At 42.9% G+C, this 12621-nt stretch overlaps 1 protein-coding gene across 1 annotated transcript; it reads left to right on the forward strand.

The window, feature by feature from the left end:
• The first annotated feature begins 4746 nt into the window (after positions 1-4746).
• SLC46A2 (solute carrier family 46 member 2) lies at positions 4747-12454 on the forward strand. The gene is made up of 4 exons (XM_085043330.1): positions 4747-6116; positions 7690-7773; positions 9403-9559; positions 11006-12454. Exons 1-4 carry the CDS (start codon positions 5048-5050, stop codon positions 11061-11063), a joined length of 1368 nt encoding a protein of 455 aa, XP_084899456.1. The 5' UTR covers positions 4747-5047; the 3' UTR covers positions 11064-12454.
• Positions 12455-12621: the final 167 nt, after the last annotated feature.

The following is a 12621-nucleotide window of genomic DNA, read 5'->3' on the forward strand; positions in this document are numbered from 1 at the left end:
CCAAAAAAGAAAACATGAAGTAGACCAGCAAAATTATTTCTAAATAGCTTTGGAGAGCACTTAGGAAGGGGAAAGCAGGTTTTGGGTTTGGACCAAGTTTTTATACATGAATGACTGTAGTTAATTCAGTAGTGAAATTTTTTAATAATTATGTTTTTGCTATAGCTATTTCATTTTTCTAGGCTATCCACTTTTATACAACATTTATATACAGGATTATTTAAGCTGTAGTGCTAGGATAGTTTATTTCATCCCATTTCTCAAGGCCATTGCTGCCTGCACACTCCTAAATTTTGCAATGCTTCTGTTCCCAACACATATATACCCTGGCAACAATTTTAAAAATAGATGAATATAAATGAAAAGGAGGATGTACACACACAAAAAAAATCGTTTAGCATGAGGATTATCTGGGGCTTATCTAAGAATGGCAACAGGATTTGTTCTGTGGTCCAGCTGATCAGGCAGACACCAGGTACTGCAAGAAGCTTTTTTTCCTGCTTCCATGGAGAGGATTAATGTTAAGGCATACAGTTAGCTGTCAGGACTATTAATTGCCCAGATTCCTTAAGCTAAAGAAAAGAAAAGCTGACACAGCAAAATGCACCTGTCAAAGGATGGTGTATTTTTTATTTTCAGCAGGGGATAGGCTCACAGGAGGCTCCAACCAGGTAAGCAGAAAATTCTGAATGGAGGAAAATAGAGAAAACCATGATGAGTGGTGGTGAAAGCACGGGAACACAGGTGGCTGGTGCTGCTTGGTCAGCCAGCATCTATCCTGAAGGAAAACTGGACAGTGTTGCCACTACTAGCCCCTTGCTGCTCTCCCTTGCTGTTCTCCAAGTGATGGTGAAACATCACTCTCTAAGTGATGGTGAAGGAGTGCCAGCCTTTTCCAAAGGAGGGGTGGTCACCCTTACCCACCTTGCTTCATGTCAGTGCTCCCCAGGAAGTCTCTCTATGGAGCAAATCTCCTCTCCAGCTTTTTTGTAGCTTGCATGCCACTCTGGGCTTTGCTCATGTGAGGCAGTGGGTGAAGCCTCAAGGCAGGGGGAAAAAGTTGTCACTGTCTGTGGCCTGTGGCCTGTGCTTCCTTTTCCTGCTAGGGTCTCCACAGATGATCCCAACATGTCTGATGGTGCTGTGATTCCCAAATGCCAGACTGTTGGCCCAGAGGTCTCGGTGTCTGAGGCACCTCCATGTGCACCTGCAAGGGGATGGTCCTGTGCTTTATTACAGTAAAGGTGTGCTTACCAGCTGCTGTGCCACAGACACTGGCACCAGCCCTGTGAGTCCCCAAACAACCTTGAAGTTGTTTCTCACAGCCATCAAAGCAAGGCTGCTGGGTGGCTTTTTCCATCGTCCAGGCATTAGCTTATACTGTCAGTGGCTCTGGATCCAACAGGACAACTGCCCTAGGATGCTGCACCCCTGTGGTGATGCAGGAGCTCCCAAGGGCTGCTCCCTCTGCCCTGTATTCCACACAGCCCCCACTGTCCCTTCATCTCCCCCATCGCTGTGAGCAGAACTACACACCCTGTGAGGACAGGGATTATGTATAACTAAACAACAGCCACCCAGGAAGGCAATCTCCTGACCCACAGAATGCTGTGGTCATTTATGATGAAGTATTTTCCAAAGGAAAACCAGCCATCACTGAAATAGCTGCTTCTCCCCCGTGTTTTCAACTAGCTCTCCCTCTCTCTTCGGCTGTAAAGAGGCTGCAGCCCAGATATTTTATAATTCCTAGTCACACTTCCCCACTTTGCCACTGCCACAAAGCCACAGTGTGCAAGAGGATGATCTGCACACACCAAGTAGTAGTAGGAGGAGTTACAAAGCTGATTTACCACCTTGGAGGCAAAATGCCTTGCCAGACAGAGATTGTAAATCACAGATCCCATTAGGAGGCTTAGGAGAGGGAGATGAAGAGAGCTTACCTGCCCATATTGGATTGCAGTCCTGGATGTAAAAAGCACCTTTTCAGACTAGCAATGCTGAAGACCAAGTTCCACAATGCTGGCACTTGCCTAGCCCAGGTCCTCCAGCATACTGAAATCCCTATGTCAACTCTATTCAGGAAGAAAATGTGATGTAACTGCCATAAATTGTTTGAAATAAAAGGAACAGCAATACTGCATAGGAATGTAAAACTTCACCATGGGGAAACTTCTAACACGTCTGGTTTGGCCAGGTTGACAAATGCTGAAGATTTGGTGAAGCCTGTGCTGACCCTGCCTCTAGTGGGCCTCCAGACAGGACCACTCTAGAGAGGAATGCCCTAAAATAATGTGTTCCTTTTCCAGTACGTTACGCCATTGTGTTTTTATTGTTAAGATAGTCTCTGATTCTGTAGGTACACTTTGCTTAAATGTCAAGAGCCACTCTTTTAAGGCTCCACTCCATTTATGCTGCATGACCATGTTTTAAATCAGACGCAAATGTCCCCATAAATACTAGTAATATAAGAATGGGGCCCTCTGAAATATTACTAGATAATAGTACTTTTGAAGACTTTGTGGCATCAAATAAATATGGGATTAATGAAAATTGTTTTGCAACAGTAAATATTTTGGAGCCTGAGCTAAACTCTTACTTTAGCACTTACTGTTTTGCAATTACTGACATTATATATCTGACAAATATATATATCTGACAATTATATATACTGACAAATATATCCTTCCATGAGAACTAGTTCTAAAACTAGTTCTAAAAAGTACATTTCATGTGAGTGAACACACAGAATATCTTGGAAATATAGATGTAATTCATGAGTTCACTAGTAGCATTTAGCACAGTTCATTAGCTATCTAGGCTTGAACAGTGTTGGTTGAATAAGCCAAGCAATCTGTATATGCAACAAAGTGTGGGGGAAAATATCCCTCATGTAGGAGGGGAGCAGATCTGCAGTGTCTCAAGCAGGGCTGAATAAAACTTAAACTATTATTTCGTAAAAAAACCCCCAAGTGCAGATCATGGGTAAGCCATGACCCTGTTGTTCTCAGATAGAGGAAAAAGGTCATAGTGCATATTTGGACATATCTGTCCTCCACCAACATTTAACCCTAAGCCCCATCTGGGCACATGACTGTAACATACCTCTGCACTCCAGTTTCATTCCTTTGCACCAGACCCCATGTCCCAAACTGAAGTATGAAAGGGACAAGTAATGTATCTCTCCCTGTAATTCTGGTTGAAGACACAAGGCTCCCTGGGTGAAGTAAAATGTGGCAATTCCTTTGGTTGCTTTTGTTGCTTAAACTGGTCACAGGCTGATGCTTTGGGGTTTCAATAAGGCTGTCTGGAATTTCCATCCTCTGGAAATATTTCAGTGTTTGCTGAAAAAAAAAATGTCCCACTCCTTGAGAAAAGCTAAAGAAACTAGACATCTTTTGCAGCTAATCTGGGGAAAAGAAAAAAAGGCAACAGTTGGAACAACACATAATTTAGAGCTGGTTAGGATGTTTGGTCTAACAAAAAAACAAATTCTCTGATGAAGGTGAAATTTTCTAGAGCAAATTATTCTAGCAGACAATTCCCCACTCCTTTCCCTGTTAGATCTTGGAACTTCCTTCCTTGAATTGAAATATAAGCCAAAAATTATTGCACAACCAAGCAGAGTGAAAAAAATAAATTCTTGGGCTGTGGCATTGAGTAAATGTCACCTGAATCAATGAAGAGTCCAACAGATGGAGGTTTCAACATTGTTTTTTCAAATTAATCACAAATTTATTTTTTAAAGTACTGACCATCAATCTTCCTAGAACAGATTGTTATTCTGCCTTTTATGATTCATTGAACCAGTACAGAATGAGATCATTATCATTTAAGTTAGCATTTTTGAGACTGCCAAATATCCTCCAAGTACTTCCTGCAGCTGGGACTGCAAAGATTGTCCTTGGCACTGGCAGCCTGCTTGGACCATATCCTAATCCAAGAGCTTCTTGTGCCTTTGGCTAGCAGCACTGCCATGCCCATGGGGTCCTGCTTGTGTGGGCTGCTTCACCTGCCCCTCAGGCAGCAGCAAAATTGGAAGCTGACTTCAAACTGCAAAGCTTGAGAGTTTGTGGAAATAAGCACCTGCAGAGATGCACAGCCATCTCCCCAGGGAGCTAGAGCTGGAAAACTCTTCTCCAGAGGTGGACTCTCACCCACCTCAGCTGCCAGCTTAGCTAGCTGATTACTGGGACACTTTGGATAAATTACTGATACCTTTAGATAAATTGGGACTTCTCTCCTCTTCCTGGAAATTTCCACATTGTAAAGCCAAAAGATGCAGCAAGCAGAGTGGCAGCCATAGGAGACAGGTAACTAAAAATAAACCTTTTCCCTTTTAATTTCTTTTTGGTGTAACTTCCTGACTGAATTATTGAAACAACAATGACATAAGAGGCATGATGCAGCAACAGGGAAGACAGCAGCAGGTAAAAGCAAAAGAGCCAGTGACATATTTTTGTAGAAAAAAGAAAAATGAGCTGGCAGTAAGGGGAATTCACAAATTACCTGATAAAAAGGCACATAGCAATCCCCTGCCCCCAAAGCCACTCTGAGAATCCTCTGACACATGAAGGATACCAAAAGGAGAAAAAAAACAAACTCAAAAGCCAACAAACAAAAACCAAACCACCACTCCAAATTACAGTAATTACTTGATCATGGCATTTTCACTTCCTACTCGGTGAGAGAGAAATTCCCCGGGTCATCTGACCTCTGTTGAAACTACACCAGGAAGAGGAGCAGTGCCAGTCAGCTAGTGAAGGGCGTTCTCCGGCTGTACAAAAGCCTCTCTTGTGTGAGCCAGAGCTCAGAGCAGTGCAGGGATGTGCAGGTGTATGTACACATAGCGAGGTGAGGTGCAAATATCCTCCCAACCAGATCATCTCTTGCACAACTCTCCGGCCCTGCGCAGCCCGGCAGACCTTTTGCTTTTCCTTTCGCTGCACATCTTCAAACATGTCTCCAGAGCAGAGCTTCTGAGGAGCTGTTTCCTCACACACATCTGCCTGAAAGCAGCTCTCTCCAAGAAGAGGTGGTGGCCAGAAGCATGGTGGGAATAACGGCAATGAGGACATGGATTGAGCCAGTGGTCGCAGGTTCCCAAGTGGCCAGTGCCTTCTACGACACGGCACTGCTGCTGGTGGTGAAGAACTACTACAATCAGACCAACAGCACTGCTCCCTCCCACACACTGGAAGATGCTCAGCAGAAGGCTGTATCTAATTTTTACATCATCTACAACCTAGTTCTGGGCCTGAGCCCACTGGTGTCAGCCTACGGCTTGTCCAAGCTGGGGGACAGGATGCATCGGAAGATCCCCATCTGCCTCCCTCTTCTTGGTTATTTGGGCTCCAAAACTCTCCTGCTCCTTCTGATCCTGTTGGGCTGGCCAGTGGAGGTGATGTATGGGGCTGCTGCCTTCAATGGGCTGACAGGAGGCTTCACCACACTTTGGGCAGGCATCATGGCTCTGGGATCCCTGGGGTCCTCCGAGAGCAGGAGGTCTCTGCGGCTCATGATTATTGAGCTGGTGTATGGCCTTGCTGGCTTTGTGGGAAGCATGGCATCTGGCTACCTCTTTGTTGGCTTCAGTGACCGCTATCAAGAAGGCACCGTGCTGGTGTGCTGCAGCATTGCTTGCTATGCTTTCTGCCTCCTCTACAGCATTTTTGTTCTTACAGTCCCCAAGCCAGCAGCTTCCTGCCCTGCCAAAGCCAAGAGTGCAGAGGAGGTAGGTGGTCAGCTACCAGCCCACACAGAAGCAGCAGCAGCAGGGAGTTCCCAACCTTCAGAGGACAGCATCTCCAATCCAGTATCACCCTCAAAACTCATCATCATCCTGCTGTTTGTGGCAGCAATCCTCTATGACTTTGCTGTGGTTGGTGCAATGAATGTACTGCCACTGTTCTTGCTCAGGGAACCTTTAAGTTGGAATGCTGTGGAGATTGGCCACGGCAATGCTGCTGGATATGTGATCTTCATCACCAGTTTCCTAGGGGTATTCGTGTTCTCAAGATACCTGAGGGACATTACCATGATCATGATTGGAGTATTATCATTCAGTGCTGGCATCCTCATCATGGCCTTCGTGCAGTGGACATTCCTGTTCTACATCGGTGAGTTGAACAGCCACTTATATAAACAAATACACCCCGAGAAAGGGGCATTTCAACATCTCTGGAAAGGTTTTTTGCTTTGCCTCATGACAAGTTTGCAAGCAGAGAGTTAGGCAGGTAGTTAGGCAGACCATCACATGGGCAATTTGCATGAGAGCATTCTTATTATTCCTCTTCCCCTACATCTGCCTTGAGGAGTCAGCACCCTACAATAACCTGAGGAGGCATACACTCCTGCCAAGGATTAGTTTAAGGCCCATTGACTTGTAATTCGTCACTTGGTCACAGACCAGATCTGAGCAGAACAATCTGAGCACACTCTGGGGGACTGGGAATTGTTGCTGATTTCCTGTACTATTTGGGCCACATCACTGCATCAATGGGAAGCACTTGCTCCTTCTGAGGTAAGGCTTAAGGCTACAACAGAAACAAAATAGCAAAGGCTTCCTATTAAGTGAGCATCTTAAGATGTGATTTATTTTTGTCATAGGAAGACACGGCTGATGGGAAACTTAATGAAACATTGCAGCTGTAAAGTATCAGAAAATGTAGCTTACAAATTTCACACTGCACATAAATTACTAAGGGACAGGTAACAATAGATGGGGCAGCATCGCATGATAAAGGAAAGGCAAGTTTATTTTTGGGAGGCAACCTATGATGAAACACGAAAAACAAAACCTAAGAACTGCATTCATTGTGGCAGAGATATCTGACAGAATATTGTCTATTGCATGGCTTTAAGGTTTTGCTTCTGAAAGTGAGAAAAACACTGGAGATGAATGTCCTGAAGCAATTTTTCTGTCTGTCCCTACATGGAATGGGAAATTGAAAATTAAACAAAGTTATTCTAAAGGGAAGGATGATCGGATATTGTATTTCTGTACTAAGCCAAACACTGAGTGAAAATTTTAAGAGATCTTGTTTGTTCAGGCAATCAAGCTGGGAAGTAAAAGCTAAAAAAATTTTTAAAAAAATTTAAAAAAAAAAAGCAGCTTGTTTAGTAATTAAGCTCATCTTCATCATGAAGATATGCTGCTATACAGTATGTAGGATGCTTATTCCCTGCATTGCAGAAGCACCTTGGTACACTAGACATGGACAAGTCTTCACTGAGGTTGGTTCTGGTGACAGGAAGGTAATTCCAGCTCCCTACAAATTTTCACAGTAGAGACGGGCTAGAATACTGCAAGCTGAAGCAGCAAGATACGAGACAGCTGTAGTGTTACAAAGGTACTGTTCCTGTCAAGGCTGTGTAGCACTGGGGCTTTCTCTGCTGGTTAGACTCAAATCATCATCCTCACTATCTCAAAGAAGTGTGAGGATCCCATCTACGCTGGGATGTCTGGCTGACAAGAGACCATGTCTAGTTTGGGCAAAGTACCTCTGCTAATGGGAGGTGGCTTATCTGCCTTGAAGGAAGCGAGGACCTACGTCTTTTTAGCACTCAAGGGATGAGAGGAGGTGAATGAAGGTGCCTGCCCAAGCCACCGGCATGTAATCTTCAAAAGCAGTGGTTTTATTGGGTGACAGAGTGGGTAGTGGTGATAACTCAAAATTCATTGCATTACAGCACGTGCAGTGATGCTCTTCGCCCTCATCCCCTTACCAACCATCAGGTCCATGTTGTCTAAGCATGTCGAAGGATCATCCTATGGTGAGTATTTTGGTTACCTTACTGTTCAAAATGCCATGAAATCCCTTTATTCAGCTTAGAGTACAAAGAGAAGGGTGAGTTATTGCTGCAATCTGTGTTTTGTGCAATAATACCAGAAGAGATGATACCACAAACAGGAAGGGAGAAGCAGAGAAACTTGCTGGACAAGATTCTCATATCCAGTCGTCTTGTCCTTGGTTGCATCATCATTTATCCACAGAATTTTCATCACACACTTCAAAAGATTACAATCAGTGCATAGTTCAAAGGCAGGGTAAATAGCTGAAGTGCTGCTCAAAAACACAGTACTGCAGGGAGAACCAAGAAAAGCAGGACATCGAGTTGAAGCACTGTGATATTCACGCCACTTATATCTGGCTTCTTTTACTTACAGTTTTGGGAAAGATGGATTTTTTCATCTTTTTTAAGTTATGCTCTCTGAACATTTCTTCAAGTATTTGGCAGTTTGTTCCTGTCAGACCTTATTTAACTACGAAGAATAACCTTTGTATAAAAATTGACCCTTCCTGGAACAGCAGCAGGAATTCTTCTCCTTTAAAAAAATTATTAAAAACTTGTAAAATATTTTTTACAACAGCCTATTGAAGGCTACCATTTTTACCCCAATGACCCATATTTAGGCACAAGAGACAGGACTGGGCATTCATTCAAATAGCACCACAGGCCCACAACTGCTCATACCTCCTCCATACATCCCCTCGGCCATCCTTTAAATCCTTTTTTTTCTGCCATATGGGTATGACACTGCTCTGTCACCAGTTCATTCCTACTGCTTGTGCTCCCTCAGCTTGCACTGTAGCAAAATCATCTACCTGCCACAAATAGCACAGCTCACACCCCTAATCGATCACTATAAATCACAACCTTTTTAACCTCCACCTTGGGCCATACAGGCGGCATGTGACGATGGTGTCAAGTGCAGACCGCGAGCAGGACCCAGCAGCAGAACAGCCCTTGCCTTCTGGCAGCAGTCTGGTCTCCTTAGCTGGTGGCTGCTGGTGCTGAGTGGCTGCAGAAGGCTACCAGGGCAGCAAGTTCAGCACACAGCCCTGACCTTGCCCCCAGTCTGTAGATCCCAGCAGGGCTGGGTTACTTCACCCACTTACCAAGACAGAAATCCTTCAGTAAAGAGTGGTTTCAACTAGAATTCAGTTTCTGCCTTTCTTCCACATGGAAATATCATACAAATCACACACACATCCCCATTTCAGGCATTATTATAATGTCAACCCCGTGAACTACTTTTCTGGCCTAGGCCAGAAGCAGACCCTGATTAAAATTTCTCCTGTCCTGAAGATGTTTGGACTATTTTTCTACCTCCTAGGGAAAGGAGCACTTACTGTCCAGTTCATTGCTGCTCTTCCAAGCAGCTACCTTTATATGTAGGTAGATATGTCTGTTTAGGCAGACACTTTTCCAGCTGGATCTTTTGTCCCACACCTAAAAGGAAAAATTATTTAATTCTGGTCTAGAACAGAAGCAGATGCAAGCTCATGTCATCTGGTATTAGTGAAGCAATGACTACACAGTTGTGATCCTGGATTTGTCAGGGAGGTACCACAGCTGTTTTTTTAACCTCCAGTAACAAACCATGTTCTTGTTTTACAGGTAAGGTGTTTGTCCTGCTGCAGCTGTCTTTAGTCACCACAGGAGTAGTGACATCTACAGTCTACAACAAGATCTATCAAAACACACTGGACTGGTACAGCAGCTTCTGCTTCATTTTGTCTTTTCTAGTTGGCTGCCTGACTCTCCTCCCTCTAAGGTAAGAAATATGAGAGGTTTTGTTCAAAAAGACACTCTGTATTTTCTTTGTGCTTCCCAATGCTAGGTGTAACATGTATAACACTTATGGCAAAAATGAAAAAAAACCCCACAAAAAAACCCAATTTAATTTAAAAATAAAAAAATGGGAGAAAAAAAGAAACTTGCAAAAATGAGTTGACAAATGTCAAAGAGATTCAAAGAATGGAAGTTGCAATATCTAGTCAGTAGCTTTTTTAATGTTATTTTTGTTTAATGTAACGTGAATTGCTGTAGGAAGAGTATTTGGCAGTTTAACAGCTAATAATCCCAGGAGACAAAGCATTCACACAAATATAAGTGTTTGTTACTGCAAAAATAGTAGTAAGTAGAATGAAGGAATAATCCTACACAAAGTAAAATGGTTTTTTTAAATCCATTATATGTTACTTACTCATTGTGATAGAAAAATCTGAGTCTCCCTCAAATGTTTCAAGGAGAAACCACTACCACAATGAAGGAAATGGTTACTTTTCTGGTTCACTGAATTTGCCCAACAGTACCACTATGGAGTGACTGAGAAGTACAATTTCAAGAACAAACTTTAAGCACAGACTGAGCTTAATTTGAAAAGTGAAAGCTGAAACAACCTCTCAATCTACTTTTACAGAATTTTTGAAGGTTCTCCCTCCAAATCTCTTCTTGTCCATTAGACCCTCCCCAAGACTCTCCAGTTTATTGCATTACCAGTAACAGCAAGATTCTTTCTGTATGAACGGTGATAACGTCAGTATTTAATCCATGCAACAACATTTTCATTCAGACACAAGGCACATACTGGATAGCTAATGCCTGATTCCAGGCAAAATTTGTGCCTAGCTCTGCTGCAGCTTAAAGAAAGTAATAGTAGTATAGTAGTAGAAACTCTAAAAGCACTATGTATACTGACTTCAGTAGCACCACTCAGAGAGGAAGAAAAAGCAACACTCAGGAAAGCTCTTCCACCACCACCTGTTTTATCCAGAGCACCAAAGGCTTTCTGGAGATTTGACAACTGGTGCTTTCAGAACTACTAGTGTGGGGAAGGCTACTTCATAGTCATTGCCCTGGCTCTGCTTTCCTCCTCATAATCTCCCAGACATAAAATACTTGTTTCTTATGTACAACCCTCACTTTAACAGGGGTCACTGCTAGCTGTTTAAATGCTTTTTAATACAGGTTCCAAGTAGAAGTTAATACCCTTATCAGCACAAACATGGATTCTTAAGACTTAAAGGCTGAGGGACAACAAATAGTGCCAATGTCATTGCTTATACACAAGAGAGGCTGGCAGATAATTGAGAGGAATCACATTAGCACTCAGCCAGCTCCAGACACCCTGGCAAAGTGTAAGATACAGATGTGGAAAGAGCAAACGGCAGTTTGAGACAGTAGTTTGCTAACTCTGCATTTGTGTTGTTGTTTACAGCTTTGTGGCTATCAAACAACGGTCAACCACTGGCTCCCTTCAGATTCTGACTGAGTAGCAGAGGCATCTTTTGGTCGTTATCAACTCTACCAATATGGAAGGTTTGCAAAGGTTTTGCCTTTACAGTTGCCAACACTACAGGATGCATGGCATTTGTATTTCCATTTCACAGCATCCCACAGCCTCTCAGCCACTAAGCTCACACAGAAGTGATGTTTGCCTTGTTATTTCTGCAGTACCTCATCTTGCAGCATATGTACACTGGATATTGCACACCAGCAGTCCTCAGAGCATTCTGCTTTTTGCTAGGCTGGTTAGCAACACCAAGAAGGGACAAGAATTCAGGCTAGAAATGAAAATGGCATTTCTAGACACATCTTTCAGTGTGGAAAGTGGAAAGCAGATGATTGGTTTTCCATTATCTTCTTCTTGTCTGTTCATTCAGAAACCTCAGTGCAGTTCTGTGACTTTGGCTGATGAAACAGGGGGCTGCAAACCACATGTCATGTGCACAGGGCCATTAGCAGAGCACACCAGCTTTCCACCTGCTACAGAAGATGTCATCAGCCCAATTTATGTTACATAAAAGACCATTAAATAGAGAAATACCACCATAAAAGTATGTAAGATGAATACAAGTTTTGTAATCCCTACAATAAAACACCCCTGAACAGATGTTCATGACCCTGACTTCCAGGAGATTGTCCCACTGTCCTTGGACAGTGCTTCAACAGAGCTCATGTGAGGACGAAGATTCAACAGGTAATGCTGGTGTTTCAGCTCACACCACCACAATGTGCTACTCTTGTAACAGGTTAAGAACAGGTAAGTGCAGCACACAGCTCCTACAGATTTTATGCAGGTGTAGGGACACTGACACCACCTAATAGTTACCTTATTACCTCAGCTTTAATCTGGATTGGAAAGGAACCTCGTACAATACAGCAACTAGCATGAGATGATGTCACATAAATCCAAACATGAGTTAGAAGTCTGGAGTGTCTCACAAGGATGCATCTCCTTACCTGCTAATTGAACTAAGATTAAGTGGCTTCCGCGGTCCTGGACTAAGTAAAGGGAAATTAAAAGCCCTTTAATAACTAAAATAATCTGGAGGCAAATCAGGCAGCTTTAGTTAAGCTGAAGGGATACAGTAAGCAGAAGCTGGTTCATCACTACACAACCTGTTGCTCTGAGGAAGTTGCTGCCACCCTGTCTGCCACATACATAATCTTTCCTCAGATCTTTCACTTTCAGTACCAGAAGTAATGCAGCAAGAGGTCAGATGACTTCCAGTTAGATCAACTGTGGCACAAAATTTTAGGAAGAGGGTATTTCTGCATTAAGACAGTGAGCTGCTCAGCAAAATAAGCACACACATAATTTCAATGGTGAAGGCTGCAAAAAAATGAAACTTTATTCTAAGTAAAGGAGTCATCTTTTAATACATTTATTGGTCCATTCCATTAAATTAATTGAGGTAAACAAATGGTGCATTTAAAAAAAATGTACACACTAATAGAGAATTACAAACAGTTTTACCTCAAAGCGTTTTTCTCTATCAATACTATCTCCATAGTAAACAATGCACAAAGTATATTTATAGAGATATATGA

This window comes from Lichenostomus cassidix, chromosome Z (genome assembly GCF_008360975.1).
Source record: "Lichenostomus cassidix isolate B80296 chromosome Z, HeHo_3.0, whole genome shotgun sequence".
Lineage (NCBI taxonomy): Eukaryota > Metazoa > Chordata > Aves > Passeriformes > Meliphagidae > Lichenostomus > Lichenostomus cassidix.